Genomic DNA, 18,205 nt, shown 5'->3' with positions numbered 1-18,205 from the left:
AATAGCCCTGATGTAGGCCTTCATTCTGACAAAGCGAAACCCCTCTGTACTTAATAATCTAAGCATCTGCCCTTTTGTGCAGCCTGTGCGTCTGAAGGCAGGACCCAGGTTGGGCGAGGGTCGTGTCGAGGTTCTCCGAGATGGAAAATGGGGAACCATCGTGGACCACAATTGGGACAGATCTGCAGCCAGCGTGGTGTGCAGAGAGCTGGGATTTGGAACTGCTAAGGATGCACTGCATGGAGCCTTCATGGGACAAGGTGAGAGGCTTTTTTCCACCGCTTAGACTGGAATTTCTGGAGAACTTTAATCTAGATGTTTTGAATCTGCAATTTTGAAGGTTTGAATCATGTGTTATGGTATTCATTGCTTATCTTCTGCTTATCTTAGACGCCGCACCCGTCTGCCCTCACTGATCAGATAATGTATGGGCACGTGTGTTTGTTTGTCTGTGTATGTTAGCTGGCGAAGCTGCAAATGTGTTGATTGCGATATCTCCAGCTGTGATTATGTGAGTCTTGTGCCAAGGGTACCAGCTGCCTAAACACAGCACACACATGCACACACACTGGCGTACTAAATGTTATACTATAAGCCATGGCGGTTTACGTTGGCACTTGGTAACTGAAGTCACAGACATAATCTTGCAAACTTTTCTTTCAGTCCCTAAGTGCTGTGGTCTTTTTCCTAGAATTTCACATTTTAAGCCATGGAGACACACGGATTCAGTCAGTATCCAGCTGCACCAGTGGCGTTCCCACCCTTATGAGATGTGAGAACAGCTTCCCCATGCCTCATGGTCGGGTGTAGTCTTTAATCATGCTGATCAAGATGAAATGTGGTATGACAGTCTGCTGGTTTAGCCGTTCACTTGATCACACTGGGGATATTTTTATATGTGTGTGATCAATCCCTTTTACCTTTTAACCTCCTAAATCGGGTTTTGTGTGAGTGATGTCACTTCTGCTACCTTTCATTTTGACTTGTCAGCTCTTCTAAGGGGCCTTTCCAGTATTGCAGCGTCCGTCTCTTTTTCACACCGGTCGTCTGGCTCCTGTCAGCACCTTCAGTCGGCGGGTCAGGGGTCAGGCTCTAAGTTACAGCAGTCTGATGCAGAGGTGTTTAATTGTCAGGGAGGGGCAAGAAAGCTTTCAAGTTTCTACCAAAAATATTTCCCCTAATGTGTGTGTAATAAAATCTGACTGAATTATAACATTAAGACGTCTGCAGCTGTAATTTGGTCGAACATATGGCAGGTTTACCCTCTACTTTGACCACTTATTACTCCTGTCTCTCATCTGAAAATGCAGGTTTTCTATACTGTTTCCTGACTTGGTGATTTCAGCACACATATATATAAGTCTTACTTTCTCTCACGCACCCCCACTATTAAATGCACCGCTCTCCCTTTCCCTTTCTAACATATGCTGGACATATACTGTACATTACCATGGCAGGATCACTGACTTCACAGTCATCTTACAGCTTCCTTTCTGTAACATGCTGCCTCCTAGACATTTTACTGACATGTAATTTTCCATGTGCACGACGGCCACATAAACACAGGTCTATATGTTGTTGGAAAAAGCTTAAATTACACTCTTTGAAAGAACAAACCTTCACTGAGAAAGAGTGAAAGAGGGAATTGTTGTAAATGCTCTGTAGTTTTGTAACCTGTCCAAGTTTTCATATAAAAAAGCATCAACATTTTTCTTATAGATGAACTTGTCAACTCACTTTCTCTCAGTGCTTAACAGAAACATCTTCCTGTTTTCAAAAAAAATTTCAGTCTGTGGTTTAAGGACCACACATGAGAGCACTGGATTATGTATGATAATCCAATTTGATAATGTGATAAGATTTGCAGGTGACTGGCTGTTAGACTAAATGACTGTCACTGATTGTGGATTTGAATACAGTCTCCATCAGATTTGGTGAAATGCATGCACATCAGCTCTTACCTGCAGGTGTTTTGTACATGCATATCCACAAGTACAAGTGCTCCAGGGATAAGGGATACTGGGATAAGTATCTCTACACAATTCGTTCATGAGCTTTGAATTTTCGACAAAAAAGACAAGTAATTTTATTGCTGGTTTGCCTCTAAAATCTGAATGCAGACAGATACTTGCACGCTTACATGACTTCAGCAACAATCGGATAACTCTAAACCTATCTGATGACAGGAATTTGCTTACAGATTGACCCAGAAAGAGACGTTTCGTGGAAAGAAAAACACTACAAACACTACATTAATGTGCCTAAAATGGAGCGTAATTTAAGAGAGCAAAAGAACAGGGTTTTCCTCCTAACCACTAACCAACTATTTGAGCTATTCTCAACAAAAATGTGACTTTTGTTGCCATTTTTCCATCCTCTAAAGTCAATTTTTTTAATCCGTTCTAAAGTTTCCTGGTATTTATTTCTAATTATAAGGCAATCAAACTCAACATGTTTCTTGTAAAAAGCACATACTACTTTTATATTATGTGCCATTATACCTATCATGGCTGTATTTAATGTCAGTCTTAGATATTATTTGCTAAAGCGAATCAATTTTTGTCGATGTCAGGAATGAAAGTGAAGGAAATGTTCTAAATTCTGTTCGGGCTACATCTGCCAACCCTCTAACTCCCATCATCATTGCATTTATCATCACCATCACCAAAGTAAATTACAGGGATAACGTTTCTATTTCCTTTCTTGACCAACTTTGTTATTTTACTGTGTAATTTTACCCGTGAAGAACATATAGCTATAGTGTACTCTGCCTACATGCATAAGGGGCGAAACACACTGAACGATTGTGTGTGTGGCCACTTTATTTTAGGTTTTCATAGATTTTTGCCAAACTACAGTTAAAATACAACATGCCACTGTTGATTTTGAGGATCTCGAGAGCGTGGGTAGTCGATTTGTCTTGATAACAAAACAGTGGGAATCTGGATTGAGCTTGTGGCCTTCCTCATGTAGATAGAAGTGGAAGTGGTGTAGATATGTCTTTTTTATACATATGAACCCACGCATGGTGACCAGTTTGGATCCAGGCCTACAATCTACCAAAACCAACACAGAGACAGACTGGGTTAGGCTGCAATCTGGTCCCCACCATTTAACCCATCCTTAATTTCACCCTTTTTTTCTCAGTTTTTCTCTCTCTCTCTTCCCTCGGTTTCTGTGGCTTTGGTTATGTTTATTCCAATGGTAACTCAATTCCAATTTTGCTGTTTGTGCCTTTTGTTTTAAGAAAACACTGAAGCAAGTGTTTGCTGTGTTTTATAAACTTAAGTCATTGTGGCATAATCTTTTTGCTGTCACAAAATCTTAAGCTTTTTTTCCACCACTCTCTGTGTTGTTTAAGAATTATCTGGTTTTAAATGACAAATAAATGCCAGTGAAAGTGCTTTATTTTGTTGACACAGACACCCAGGGTGGTGGACTGCACACAGACAATGTTGTTGTTATTGTGCCTAAAGCAACAGCGTAACGGTAATGAGGTGTGACAGATCCCCGAAGCTGATGGTGGTGGCACTGCTACTTGTCTGGCAGGAGTGTTTTGTCATGACAGATAGGAACTTTTTATTGTACGTGTGACACTGAAAAGAGAAAGTACATCCACATAGAAGAAGTTTTAATTCCATGATGTAATGATGTGAGCTTGATAAAATCTGCCTACGCCTTTGTGTTTGCATCACGTAGCCCCGAATAGAAAGAAATATTGTTCAAGAGTTGTTCAGGTGCTCTTTTTCTTCATCTACAGACTGACTATATTTTTAATCAGTCTTTAAATCTATCATAGTACATGATTTCCCAGTTGAGATTTAACAAAATACATTACCTTACCTTAACTTGGACACAGAAAGAATAAAGAGAGTAGTCTCACTTATGCTGTCGATTACATTTTCTTTCATTTTCATCCACACAGCATAACTAAGCTACTGTATTTTCTCAAATTGCCTAAACTGGTGCCAGGTTTTTAATGAAACAACACTTGTATTAGAAGAAGGCATGTGTTTTTAAGTTCCTCTGTTTAATAAGTAGAAATTGTTGAAATTGTTTGATCTTCTTCTGTTTGCAACATTAAAATTACTGCAATGCACTTTTCTATAAACTCAGTACTTCCTCGATCACACAAAGTAAAAGCCCTCTGGTGTTTCAGTGAATAGAAATCATTCAGTGCTTAAGAGAGGTTGAGCTTGTACGTTTCTACATATGACAGTTTCATTGAAAAAGTAACACACGCCTGCAGTGACTGAAAACAGACAGTATCACTTCATGAGTCACCTAGAAGGACATTGTTGAAAGTAGCTGGTTATGTAGTTTAATATACCAACCTTGTACAGTTGTACATTGTGCTTACCTGCCAGAGGTTTTATCCATAATATTTTTCACCTGATCTGCAGTTGAGAACATGTATTAACCAGAACCTTGGCCTGGTAATTGACTCCTGGTTTTTATTAGACGGAATATGGTAGATAGTAAGAATACTTCAGTTGACTTATCTTTCATGTCAACTAACTAGATTCATTATGCGTTATAGCATAATTCAGTGGATGCTTTTTTATGTAAATTACCTCAGTCAGGACTTTTTTAATAGTAATCTAGTGACTAGGATCAACATTGGTAGTTGAGATAAGGACATGATTTACCTGAATTAAATTAAATATGTAGTCTCTTCTGTTGTACAGGGTGGGGAAGCAAAATTTACAATGAGCATTTAGTTGTTTTTTCTCAGCAGGCACTACGTCAATTGTTTTGAAACCAAACATATATTGATGTCATAATCATACCTAACACTATTATCCATACCTTTTCAGAAACTTTTGCCCATATGAGTAATCAGGAAAGCAAACGTCAAAGAGTGTGTGATTTGCTGAATGCACTCGTCACACCAAAGGAGATTTCAAAAATAGTTGGAGTGTCCATAAAGACTGTTTATAATGTAAAGAAGAGAATGACTATGAGCAAAACTATTAGGAGAAAGTCTGGAAGATACTATTAAAGAAGAATGGGAGAAGTTGTCACCCGAATATTTGAGGAACACTTGCGCAAGTTTCAGGAAGCGTGTGAAGGCAGTTACTGAGAAAGAAGGAGGACACATAGAATAAAAACATTTTCTATTATGTCAATTTTCTTGTGGCAAATAAATTCTCATGACTTTCAATAAACTAATTGGTCATACACTGTCTTTCAATCCCTGCCTCAAAATATTGTAAATTTTGCTTCCCCACCCTGTATATTTAGCAATGATTACATTGAATTTTTGTTTGTTTGTTTTCATGTGGAAACATTGTGTTAATTGTAAATAGGGTTAGGCAAAATAAGTCTCGACTTCAGCCTAAACCCTTTTGGTCACATTGTATATGGAACAATGGATAAGTTGTTTTTGTTTGTTGTTTAAAGTAATTAACAACTGAATAAACTACTACTACCACTGTTGTTAAAATCCAGAAGAATTACTCCCCCCAAAAATACAAAAAATTCACTTCAGTTATTCTGCTTTTGACGTTTTACATTCATTAAGGTAAAGACACACTTGGACCCAAGCTCACATTTTCTTCTTCAATTCCAGGCACAGGACCTATCCATATGAACAACGTCCAGTGTATAGGGAACGAGCGCTCCATTCTGGACTGCTACTTCCAGGAGGTCCCACCATGGACATTCAAACACAGCCAGGATGCCTCAGTGCGCTGTAACGTTCCCAAGACAGGCTCAGAAAACACAGTATGTAAACCACACCTTAAAAGACATGCATGAGTCAGCACAGTCCAGTAGTGCATCACTCATTTAATGTTTTAATCTGTGTGTTTCCAGGTACGACTTGCAGGTGGCAGAGTCCCCTCAGAAGGCAGAGTAGAGGTGCTGATGGAAGTTGGGGGACGTAAGCGCTGGGGGTCTGTGTGCAGTGAGAACTGGGGCATCAACGAGGCCATGGTGGTGTGTAGACAACTGGGACTGGGATTTGCTGCCAGTGCTCATCAGGTAACACATCAAAACGGGGCAAAACTAGCACAGTGGCAACAAACATTTACTCTGTAATATTTGTGACCAGTCATTCTAATGCAACCCCTAAAAATGTAGATCATTAAACTCACAACAGTCATTACAACTTCACTAAAAGTCAGATTTTTTTTTTTCCACTTAAGTTTTTATTGGAATTTTGTAAACACCAAAACTAACAAAAAAAACAAACAAACAAACCTTGCTTGGGTACACTACATGACACTACATTCACATTATTCAGTTGTTCCACCATTCCAGGTTCTGTAATCAGTCCATTTATTCCATGTTTTGTCCAATTGTGCTTCTTGTAGTTGCAGATTGTGAGTTATTTTTTCCATTGTATATATTCCTCCAATACTTGTGATCCATTTGTCCTTTGTTGGTAGTTCTATCCTTCCCCAGTTCCTTGTAATAGCTTTTTTGCAAGCCACTAAAAGTACCTTAACCAAGTATATGTCGTCCCACTACATTTCCATCAGACAAGTTACACAAATACAGTCCATCACAGCACATTGGAATCTCATACCCCATTATTAAGTCAGATTTTAATTGTCTGACTTTAGTGTCATTTCAGACACTAACTAGTAGGCATGTTGTTGAAATGAAAGTGCAGTGGTCAGAGGCATCATTCCTCCAAGATGTCAGAAACCATCAACAGAATCTAATTGGCAAGCAGTGTTATTGATAACGAATCATAAAACAAATGATCAACAAATGAACAGATGGAGGCCAATCCATAGCCCTGTCCCTGAAATCTCTGTTGCTGACAATGAGCTATGATAAAACTCAGTGATAAAAAACTTGACAAACTGTCGATGTCCTACGACCCCTCCCCCTCTGTTGAACAGGAGACCTGGTACTGGACTGGTGACCCAAATGCAGCTGAAGTGATTCTCAGTGGAACTCACTGCGTTGGCACCGAGCTGTCAGTTCAACAGTGTCGCCGTAACAACCATGTCCATTGTCCTCGAGGAGGTGGTACTAAGGCCGCTGGAGTCAGCTGTTCAGACAGTGAGTGGAAACCATCTTTTTATCTGTTCATACTGTCATTTAAAGGTGTTTGAGTCTATACGTAACCTCTTATATGTACTTTAGCTGCACCTGATCTCGTACTGGACGCCCAACTGGTCCAGGAGACGGCCTACCTAGAAGACCGACCTCTACACCTGCTCACATGTGCCAACGAGGAGAACTGTCTGTCATCTTCTGCTGCGAGGATGAACTGGCCCTATGGTCATCGCCGTCTGCTGCGCTTCTCCTCCCGAATCATGAACTTGGGTCGTTCTGATTTTAGACCTAAAGCAACAAGAGAGAGCTGGACATGGCATCAGTGTCACAGGTACATCATCCCACAAGTGTTTATTAAACTAACATTGCTTTAGTGAGTGGGGTGGTGCTATAGGAATAACTATTTAAATACTTTGTTTGTATGGGGTGCTGCGGTTGCACTTTGGATCATTTAAGTGTTTTTGGAAACAGTTGCTCAGATTAGCCTGGACAGGACACAGGTGAGTTGTGGTTTCGAGAGGTTATTTGAGGCAGCCAAAAATATTCTGACTTGCACCTGTTCCTTACACAATTCATACTTGTACGTGCATTAAAGACATAATGACCCATCATAGGAGTAATTCAAGTTATATTTAAGTTAATTGCATTCAATTGCTACCAGGAAAGAAAACAGGTTAGCGTGATCTTTTTGCCAGAGCACATAGCGTATAGTTTGACAAGGGGTCTGCAGGTAATGTGCACATAATAAGAGCCTTTGTCTGTCACTTGGCCTCAGGAGGAATTTGTCCGTTAGTTGTAAATAGATGACATATTGTCCTCAGGTTTGGTTTCAACACATTCCACACTAACTCGTAGCACGTTTCTCTTATTTAGTTGATGACGAGAGCACTTTTGGGCCTGTCGTCATTGCAAGAAGAAGGAGCCATTTAAAGCCCACACTGTTGGCTGTGTGAGATGTGTCTGTGTTGAGTTATGGGTGGCCTGAAACAGTGTTGTCATCCCTCCAGATTCATTAACCGCCACTCCACACATGTCTGTGGAAATGACGGTTGAATTGATCCCGTTAATGTAAGTCAGGTTTAATACAAAGGACAGGGGCCGGTCACGCTGCAGTTCGTTACAACAACACATCAGAGCTATGGAAGTGTGATTCAAAGCCCTCCATTCACCTGAAATAAGTAAACAGCTCAGCCAAGGTAACACTTAAACAAGCTCCTGTGAGAGGTGTGACGGTGACACCCAGGCTCGTGTTCAAGCAGTGAGGTCATTAGGCTACTCGTCATAGGGAGCCAGTGTTCATGTAGCCTAAATGCACACACTTATATATGTACAGGAATGTACACGCTCTCACCTGGAGTTTCCCTCTCTGTCCTCTCAGGCACTACCATAGCATCGAGGTATTCACGCATTACGACCTGCTGACTCTGAACGGCTCGAGGGTTGCAGAGGGACACAAGGCCAGTTTCTGCCTGGAAGATACTTACTGCCCTGATGGTAATACTCTCTCCCATTAGTGACAGGATTTAATATCAATATTTCAACTACAGCTCTTTAGATTCGCACTTTGTCATTAATGTATTACAGTACATTGCTGCTGCTGCTGCCATTGTTGTTTGTTCACTCTCCATTTACTTTTTATATCATGGATGAATTAGCTTATATGAAAAGGCAGCGCTCATATGTAGTCCAACACATTTTAAATATTACAGGGAACGTCAAGCATTAAATGAGCTTTGATGATGTGATTGATAATGTTGGATCTGTGTGCGTGTGTGTGTGTCAGGAATCCAGAAGCGATTCTCCTGCTACAACATGGGTGACCAGGGTATCTCTGTGGGCTGCTGGGATACGTATCGCCATGACATCGACTGTCAGTGGGTCGACGTGACAGATGTACGACCAGGAGACTACATCTTCCAGGTCTGGTGTGGTCTAACAGTACATTTTATGTTTCTTCAACACATAACAGGTTTCACTAGAAGGTCACTCCATCAAGGCCAGCTCTTCTTTTCATTCAACAATATTATTAATCCACAAATAAACCATAAATTATGATGTATGTTTTTCCTCCTTTTTTTCAGTTGATCCCACTAGTGAGTTTAACTGACTTTTACCATAATCCTCTAATTCTTCAGGTTTTTATTCATCAGTTTGTATTGCAAGAGCCAATAACCCCACTAGATTCTGAATATACACACCTTCCATCTGCAGCTCTCTCCTCTCAGTCCAAAGCAAAAAATTAAATATAAACATAGATGAACCAAAATCTATTTCATGCTGTTACAGAACAGTGAGGCCACTCAGACACAGAGTAGAGCAGTAGAGTTGTGTCCACGTCACATCTGACTGAATCTAATCAGTGACTGGTAATTTAACATATTTCACATATTTAATGATCATATGTACAGCTGGGCAAAATGGGCAAAAAAAATAAATCTCATGTTTGTATGTTTTTTTAATGTTTTGGAAGATTTACAATTTTGATTGATTTTTACTGGCTACATGAACTGAAGACGCAACTTGATTCACTAAATTCACTTAATTGCTAAAACTATATGCCATATATGATTGGAAAACAATATCATAGTCTGCCAAGAAGGAAACAGATTGCATGTTGAATGAGCAGGAAAGGTCTTCAGAGGAATAATCTTGATTTTTCATGACTTTCAGAAAGCAAAACCTCAATTAATTGAATCAGTTTGGTATATTACCCAACCATGCTCCTACATGTCTGAAAAAAACCCAGAGGATCAGCCAAAAATCTTTATCAGAGTAGATTTTGTACAATTTGAAAACACAGGCGATGAGTTAGATCACTTCAATTACAATATACTGGAAGGTAATGCTAAAAAAAACTATAAATCACTGCAGCATTAACTGTCGACATTCTAAATTTTCCAGTCTTAAAGAAAGTGAAACAAATTTTGACGTCTATTCCTCCAAGTTTCAGCATATTAAACGCTCATATGTACAGCTGGGCAATATGGCCAAAAAAATAAAATCTCATGTTTTTTTGGGTTTGTTTTTTTTATGTTTTGGGAGATTTACAATTTTGATTGATTTTTACTGGCTACATGAACTGAAGACGCAACTCGATTCACTAAATTCACTTAATTACTAAAACTATATGCCATATATGATTGGAAAACAATATTATAGTCCATATACTGCCTGCCAAGAAGGAAACAGATTGCATGTTGAATGAGCAGGAAAGGTCTTCAGAGGAATAATCTTGATTTTTCATGACTTTCAGAAAGCAAAACCTCAATTAATTGAATTAGTTTGGCATATTACCCAACCATACTCCTACATGTCTGAAAAAAAACCCAGAGGATCAGCCACAAATTTTCATCACAGAGTACATTTTGTACAATTTGGAAACACGAGGCAATGAGTCAGATCCCTTCAATTACAATATACTGGAAGGTAATGCTAAAAAAACCTATAAAGCACTGCAGCATTAACTGTCAACATTCTAAATTTTCCAATCTTAAAGAAAGTGAAACAAATTCCGACACCAATTCCTCCAAGTTTCAGCAGTTCTGACCCTTCCAACAGCTTTAAGCTGTTAAATGGGAGCGATGACGTAACGTCTTTTGTGGAGGTAACCAGAGATGTTTTGAATGAAGAGGACAAGATGCTCTACACATAAACTTCCTCTTAACCTATTACCTCTGAACCTCTCACGGCCCACTACAATCATCGGTCTGCCTGTCATTACTTACCCAGTCAGTCGTCGAGTCATTGTGGTGTGTAAAGTTCAACACATCAAGGAGACTGACTCCTATTATCTACCATCTCTAGTTCAGACTACCGATCCCACTACAGTATGCAACGCTTCTCTGATCTTAACATACTGCCAATTACCTTGCGGCTGTGGGAGACTGGTTAGTGTAACTCGCTGTCTCACTCAGTGGTCTGAGAGGATGCACTCCTGTAATTATATTCATACACTACTCAGTTGAGTGGAGATGAACTTATTTAATTCACTCATAATAGATGTGACTGACACATATAAATGCATCTGCTGACTGGATGTAGTTCAACTATGTATAGTCTGGTGTAATTATAAGAAGTACCTTTCAAAGTTATGCGCAATGTGGAGGCGGAAAGAAGGAATGAATGATGGATCGAGACATAAATAGTTGAAATGAATGAGAGAGAAATTGGAAGGTTAAAACGTCAGGGTCATTCAAGGAGACTAGGACATGCCAAATTTAACAGAGGAACAAAAAAAGAAAAAACAGCCCAAAGTTAAGACACACAGGGAGGCTGCAGAATTGGAAAAATACAAGCAGCTTTTACAACAGCTCTTTCTGCCTTTGCTGGGTTCTTTCATTTATCTAGTAAAGTGCGGATGATGCCTGACTTTTCTGATCCCAGGAATTACAGAAAGACTCGGCAAGCCTACCCTTGAACCACCCAGCACTAATGAAACACACCAATTACCCAAATTAACTATTGACTCCCTGTAGTCAAACAGCACCTAGTCTCCCTTCCATTAGGAACGGCTAATTTGCCACCAAGGAATTCCTCCTGGCCTGTTTTTATTTTTATAGGCACTTTCTCACTGAGCAAGGCATTCTGTCTGTGAACCGGCCCCCCTGCGCAGGCCTCGTACACCCAACTCCAACACTGTAATTTAGCCTGAAAAATTAAGAGACAGTTTTTGTGCATTCACAAAGTTTTTAAAGTTTTCTCCTTTTTTTAGTGTAGGTTGCCTTCCTTCTCCCTGTAGCTGTTTGCAACCTGTACTTAAAGTGGGTGTAGCAGTTTACAGAGCAGCTATTAGAGTAAATGGCTTCTCAGTATTATCAACAGACCAGATTAAGAGAATGGTTGTATCAGCAGTTATGGAGCTGCTCTCCAAATAACACACTATTAGTACAGTGTATGGCAGCACTCAGAATAAGATTTCAGACGCATAAACATGCTTATGCATAAACCACTGTGTTGCAAAATTCTTCAGTTACAAGCTAATCAAGTCCTTACCACTTGCTAAAAAGGGGAGAGTAGGTTTCTCATGGTAGAAGTCGGGGGCTATAGTGTGGTCTGACCGCATTCTCAGGCTTTAAAGTTGCATAAGTTGTCATGCTGTCAGTTTTCATGTTTTGTGTGGGCAACACTGTTTTTTTTTTTTTTTTAACATGTTTTCATACAAGTAATAAAATATTTTACTATGGGTTCTCCTTAAAGATCCACCAGTGTGTTTCGTGCTTTGCATAACACATGGTAAAAGAGTTTTACTGGGACGTTATTCAGTCCATATGCTCAGATGTAGACGTCGGAGTGAACATCATTCCAATGTTAAGTCTATGAGTGAGTTCTGGCTAACGTATTTATGTGTTAGAATAGAAATAGTGTATGGAAAAGTAATCCAGCTTTTTATAGATGAGAAAAGGATCGACTATAAAGCAATACCAGCAATAACAAGCTCTCTAACAAGTTTACATTCGACCACTCTGTATTTCCAAAGGCTTTGTCAGTGTGGAAGAGGAGTTGGAGCAAGAGTTACTGTATTGGATTTAAGTGATAAATGTGTCTATATATTTTTTATATATTTGTTTTGTTTTGTTTTTTTTTTTGCTTTTTTTTATACTTTATTTTTATTTGTTTTATCAACAGACGTTACAACACAGAAACCAGGGCTCACTGGTTGAACACAAAATATTTAAATGGCAGACAGTAGTAATTATGCATTGTTTTGTTTATAGTCCAGCCATTTTCTCCAGCACTTTATGAAGATATGTTCCTTGAGCCATAGGTAGTTAGTCAATCTTTCCATAGAGTAGATTTCCTCTATTATAGCTAGACACTGATCTTCACGGGGTGCATCAGTTTTGAGCCACTTCCTTGTAATGGCCTTTTTGGAAGCAATTATAAGAATTTTGAAGAGGTATTTATCTTCTTTCTCTAATACATCTCCAGGTAACAGGCCCAGCAAAAAGAACTTGGGGTCCTTAGGAATTGTGAGAGTCATAATACCCTCAATCATTTCAAAAAGCCTTTCCCATATATATGTTTGTTTTAACCCATATAGACCCAGTGCTATTATTGGGTCAGCTCCCAAATGAATTTTTCTCTCTATTTAACCTTTCCTAAGTGATTTATTAACATTTATTGTAAAATTATCTTATGTATTTTGCATTTTTCACTGTATTATATCCTATATTTAATTTAACTCTTCATGAAAATTTACAGTAAACTCAAAGGTTATTATATCAAAACAGAGAAAACTGAAGAAAAAGTGACTTTTTTCAGTAAAGATATGAACACAAAACTAGTGTCTCCATCCAGTGTCACTGATCCAACTCCATGGGTTTTACTGGTGAATCAGTGTTGTAGAAGATGACGGTGTTTCCACATCCACTACAGAACCTGTGAACGTCCAAATGGGTCATATCTGATGACTATGAAAAGATGACAAACTGTATTTTACATCAATTATTTACATGTATTGATAAGATTAGTGGGCTAAAAGAGAGCTAAAAAAATGGTTAAAATCTAATCAAACCTGTCAACACCTGTGATGTCTACTCCGCATTTCATTTCCATCTCAGTAATTAGCAGTTTTATATTGTATTTATTATATTAATGATGTATTGTATAATGTACACTTTTATATAGTAATGTGTTGTATACACTGTATTGTCTTGTTTGTATGTTTAGTCTGTTTTTAAATGTTGAGGACTACGGATGAAAAATAGCTCTCAGCTAAATCTGGCATATTTACACAAAGTAATGTTTTTTTTTGTACTGAGTGTTCATTAATATGCGCTGTCCTCATCAAATAAACAAATAAATAAATGCACAGGTGTAGTTTAGATCAGAAGATGCTTTTGGTTACTGGTTGTTGTATGAGTCTTTATGGGTTAATAATGGAGAACCCATTTGCTAGTCTGCTGTGGACTCAATGGATCAGTGTAGGGATATAACGATTACCGGTATAACGATAAACCGCGGTAAAATTGCAGACGGTTAGTATTACCATTTAAATTCTAATTATCACGATAACTGTGTTTGATTACTGCACTTTTAGGGGGAAAAACCCAATGTAAATATATGCTTTTATGTCAAATATTTGAATATAGTTTTAATTTATTACAATTTTGATTTTCTTTACCTAATATTTGGAACCAATATTCCCTTTTAGTCTTTGAAAAGGTTTGTTAAGCATCTTTGTGTTATTTATGCAATAAATTATATACATTTTTCAAATTGGATTGTATATATTTTTTTATGTTTTCTGGCCTTTTATGTTTTTATAGTAGGTTAAAATAAAAAAAAATAATAGGCAGATGAGATAGATGAAGTTGTGCTGAAAAAAAAGATACCAAACATGGGTATAGTAAACATTTCTGTATATAGAGGCAAAATCAACAGTAATGAAAAATGGACAAAATAGGCTCAGACCCCTAACGGTTAATACTTTAATGTTTCTGCCAATAGAAAGTACATTGTGCCTATTATTTAATTTGGTTTTTTTTTTCTCTTTTTGTTTTGTTTTTTTTTTTCAAAATACAACTTGGTTAAATTATTTCAGTACTTTTTGAACATTTTGAGCACAATTTCAACAATACTGCGATAATAATGATAACCGTGATAATTTTGGTCACAATAACCGTGATATGAAATTTTCATATCGTTACATCCCTCGATCAGTGCTGACAAAGTGTGTATGATTGTGTCTGTTTGCAGGTGGAAGTCAATCCCTCAATGGACATGGCGGAGTCTGATTTCATGAACAATGTCATGAGATGTCGGTGCAAATACGACGGGCACAGAGCTTTCATGTATGGATGTCACGCGGGTAAGCATAATAAGCCCTTCTTATGTCTTTCACTGTCTGCTGTCTTTCTTTATCTGTCACTCACTGTGTTTTTTTCCCATATAGGAGATGCATATAGCGCAGAGACCGAAGACCTGTTCGAGCACCAGAGGCAAATCACCAACAACTTTGTGTAGCTCGTCCCGTCTCTCAGACCAGTGCGATGACCCTCCTCTGGGGTCCAGAGACTACTCAGGGTGGGCTGATGTCAATGGCCCCAAGTCTTTGGGACCTTAGGACCCACAGCAAGACACAAAATGGTGCCTGTCCATTTCTTTGGCAGATGTAGCTCAATACTCAAAAAACATCACAGAAGTGACCCTCGCAGAGACTCCATTCTCAACTTGAACAGCCACTGACAACAAGAGAAGAACAGGTGCCATTTTTTTTTATTCTAGTTAATTAAGAAAATATTGGGTTTTGATTCAAAGTAATTAGTTTTGTGAATGTGGACGACTAATGACTTTAATTAGTTAATCAAAATACTAAGAAACGAAAACTTTACTGTTTGTCATTACAGCGGTTTTGTTGTTTTGTTGCTCTGTTGGGAAATCTCAAGACTAAAGGATCAGAAAAACACACAAAAAAAAAAAGTTTGCATAATTTCTGTTGCGAAAGACTGAGAGCTGCACAAATAGTATGAAGTACTATGATTGGCTCTGTTGGGATTATTTTACCTAAATTACTGTTACTATTCTTATTGGATCATTTGGAATTATTGTGCTTTATATTAATACTGGTGCTCCTTAACAATACTGTATGTCCTTATATTAACCTCACTATGTTTCAGGTGAACAGTGTTGTATTATGCATTTTGGGTTGTATTTTCAACTAGGCGTTTTATTCTCTCTTTGGTTTAAACACAATAATTATTTTATAAGGGAAAAAAATACAGGTTCTGCTTCTCATCTAGAATAGATCTGAAGAGGTCCAATTATTTTTAATGGAACAAAGCACTTTATCTTTGAAACATCAGTATTTTAATCTTGGCCCAATACACTTTTAATCTTAAATTATACAAATTGATATTTCAGGGTTTTTATTGAAATGATACTTTAGTTTGTTTTAACATTTCAGTAAGTGAACTATAAAGTTTGTTTTTAGTTTTCATTTGCAATGTACTATTTATGCTGTAACATTATTTATTCATGGGTTTTACACATACATGGCATGCTCAGTAAGGCTTTGTTAGCTTTTAATTTACAATATTCTGTTGTTTTTTTTTTGTTTTTGTTTTTTTTTAAATGTAATTTAACCAGAGAGGAAAAAATTATCTCATAGGTACAGTACATATTAACTTTCCAATGATGCAGTTGAATATTTGAAGATTTATTTTATTTTAGTTATTAAAACAACTGTAACTGTAGAGTTGTTCTCTTCCAGTCGCTCTGATGGGAGAGAAAAAGCCTGACAAAACCACAGTATTGTGGTAGGCAGGCAGGCTGGGTTCTGAGACCATATAAAAAGCCTTTTAATTACGTCTGTTTGGGTTAGACTTAAGGTTACGGTTAAGGTTAGGCTATAGCATGTGCTTTATAAAGAAACACTATGGAGTTGTTACTTATGGAATCACAGACATAAAAGGAGAAAGAATCTGGATTTACATTTCTACTCCAGCTCAGAAACGCTCTGAATTTCTGACGGATCGAGACCAGAGAGACGAGCACTGAAAGAAGTATAAGGAAGTAAGACAGAAAGATGGAAAAAGATGAAGTTTGGAGAAAGACTTATGCAGACATACAGTTTTTACTACCAGAGCTGCCTTATGAGGCCGTACAGAGACCACAAGCTGGCATGTTCAGCTCTCCAAAGAGAACAACATGTTTGTCTGAGAGAAAAAATAAACTCAATTCAGGCTTCATCACAGTAAACAGTGGCCTTATTTAAAGTGAAACCCCGACCTGCTAAAACATACCGTATCTTTTCTACATCTTTGCTGAATAAGTCACTTCTCTTCTCTTTACCAAAAAATGATGCAACTTCATTTGCTTTACAACATGGAACTTGTGTTAATCCAGTTTTTTTAAGCCCATTAATGTGTTTGATGTGTTTGGCTTATTGTCCTTAGTGGTTAGACCTGTTAAGTCCTCTAATGGACGGTTTCTGGGACACAAAGTGGAAAGGACACGTCACTCATAAAGACGACTGTAGACTTAATTAATTCCTTTAGCAGATTGTCTTCTTCCTTACTGGGCCTTGATGATTTTTACTCCACAAATGAGACTTGGAAAAACTGTAGCGCTTTTTTTTTTTCTAGAATTACCTTTTATTACATTGCATTGCAAACCTACCTAAAAACAGCCTTCCATATTAAAAGAACAAATTAGTAGTGTAACATGAGTGTTTGCTGACACTTTTCTGTTGTTTTGTGGTTTTGTACAGTTGGTATTTACATATTACCATGGACTTTTCTATGTGTTATTTAATATTTTATGCCAATCCATATCTTGGTTTATAATCACCAGATTCATCATATTACTGTATTGTACCCATGCTAAAAGCATAGTATTGGGATATTATTTTCCATGGCCAGTTATGCTTTTATTATTTTGTCTTTAAAGCTGAGAGTGTGAGCTACATGGTGCTTATCTACAATCATATTCATAGAAAGCTGTGCTCTCAGGGACTTTGACCTCATCAAGAGTAAAAAGAACATTTTATATGTGATGTGATTTCGGTTTCTTTCAGCTGTGGTGCATAATGACTAAAGCAAATCTGTACCCACATGTTTTTTGTTTTTGTTTTTTTCTTGCTGGCAGAAACATTTTGGTATGAAGTGATAAGCTTTGCTACCCTTTTTCTCGAGAAAAGTTAGGATAACTGTGGATAGACACTGGCTGAGTCAGAGGCAAGTTTCAGTTTAAGAACAAATCACAATCCATTCATTCATCATTACTGTGAATCAATAAAACTTCATCACATACAAAGCTGTCCTCTGCTTCCTGCATCCTTTTTATTCTGCATAAACCTGCAGAATATTTGTTGATGATAAAGTGGCTTGAATTGTATGTGTTCTCGGCATCAAGAAGTCAATAGGTACTATACAGTCGTGGAAAAAACTATTAGACCATCAAAAGTAATCAAAAACAATGGTTATGCAATCGAGTACTAACTCCTGTGTGTATCATGTGACTAAAACAGACAGAAAAGAAAACATGGAATGCCTGAAAGCACTGGTTTTGGCAGTACAATGCCATAGCTATTGATGTAAGAATTTAAGGGATTTTGATTATTATCAAGAAAACCATGGAAAATGGTTAGATATCAGCTCATAAATGAAACTCTTATGAGCTATTTTTGTTATCATTATATTTGTCCAAACAAATGTACCTTTAGTTGTACCGGGCATTAAAATGAACAAGA

General features: G+C 37.8%; 1 protein-coding gene across 1 annotated transcript in view; it reads left to right on the top strand.

The window, feature by feature from the left end:
- The window catches only part of loxl4 (lysyl oxidase-like 4), a 37,607-nt gene extending 19,833 nt beyond the window's left edge, over positions 1 to 17,774 (top strand). The window contains exons 7-15 of the mRNA XM_030156826.1: positions 83 to 260; positions 5,573 to 5,727; positions 5,818 to 5,985; positions 6,855 to 7,017; positions 7,102 to 7,345; positions 8,393 to 8,508; positions 8,798 to 8,934; positions 14,713 to 14,824; positions 14,909 to 17,774. Of these exons, the coding sequence (XP_030012686.1) occupies positions 83 to 260; positions 5,573 to 5,727; positions 5,818 to 5,985; positions 6,855 to 7,017; positions 7,102 to 7,345; positions 8,393 to 8,508; positions 8,798 to 8,934; positions 14,713 to 14,824; positions 14,909 to 14,979 (1,344 nt within the window). The 3' untranslated portion in view covers positions 14,980 to 17,774. The remainder of the gene's footprint in view (positions 1 to 82; positions 261 to 5,572; positions 5,728 to 5,817; positions 5,986 to 6,854; positions 7,018 to 7,101; positions 7,346 to 8,392; positions 8,509 to 8,797; positions 8,935 to 14,712; positions 14,825 to 14,908) is intronic.
- Positions 17,775 to 18,205: the final 431 nt, after the last annotated feature.

The sequence above is a fragment of the Sphaeramia orbicularis genome, chromosome 15, assembly GCF_902148855.1.
Source record: "Sphaeramia orbicularis chromosome 15, fSphaOr1.1, whole genome shotgun sequence".
Taxonomy (NCBI): Eukaryota; Metazoa; Chordata; class Actinopteri; order Kurtiformes; family Apogonidae; genus Sphaeramia; species Sphaeramia orbicularis.
This window is presented reverse-complemented; position numbering and strand designations above follow the sequence as displayed.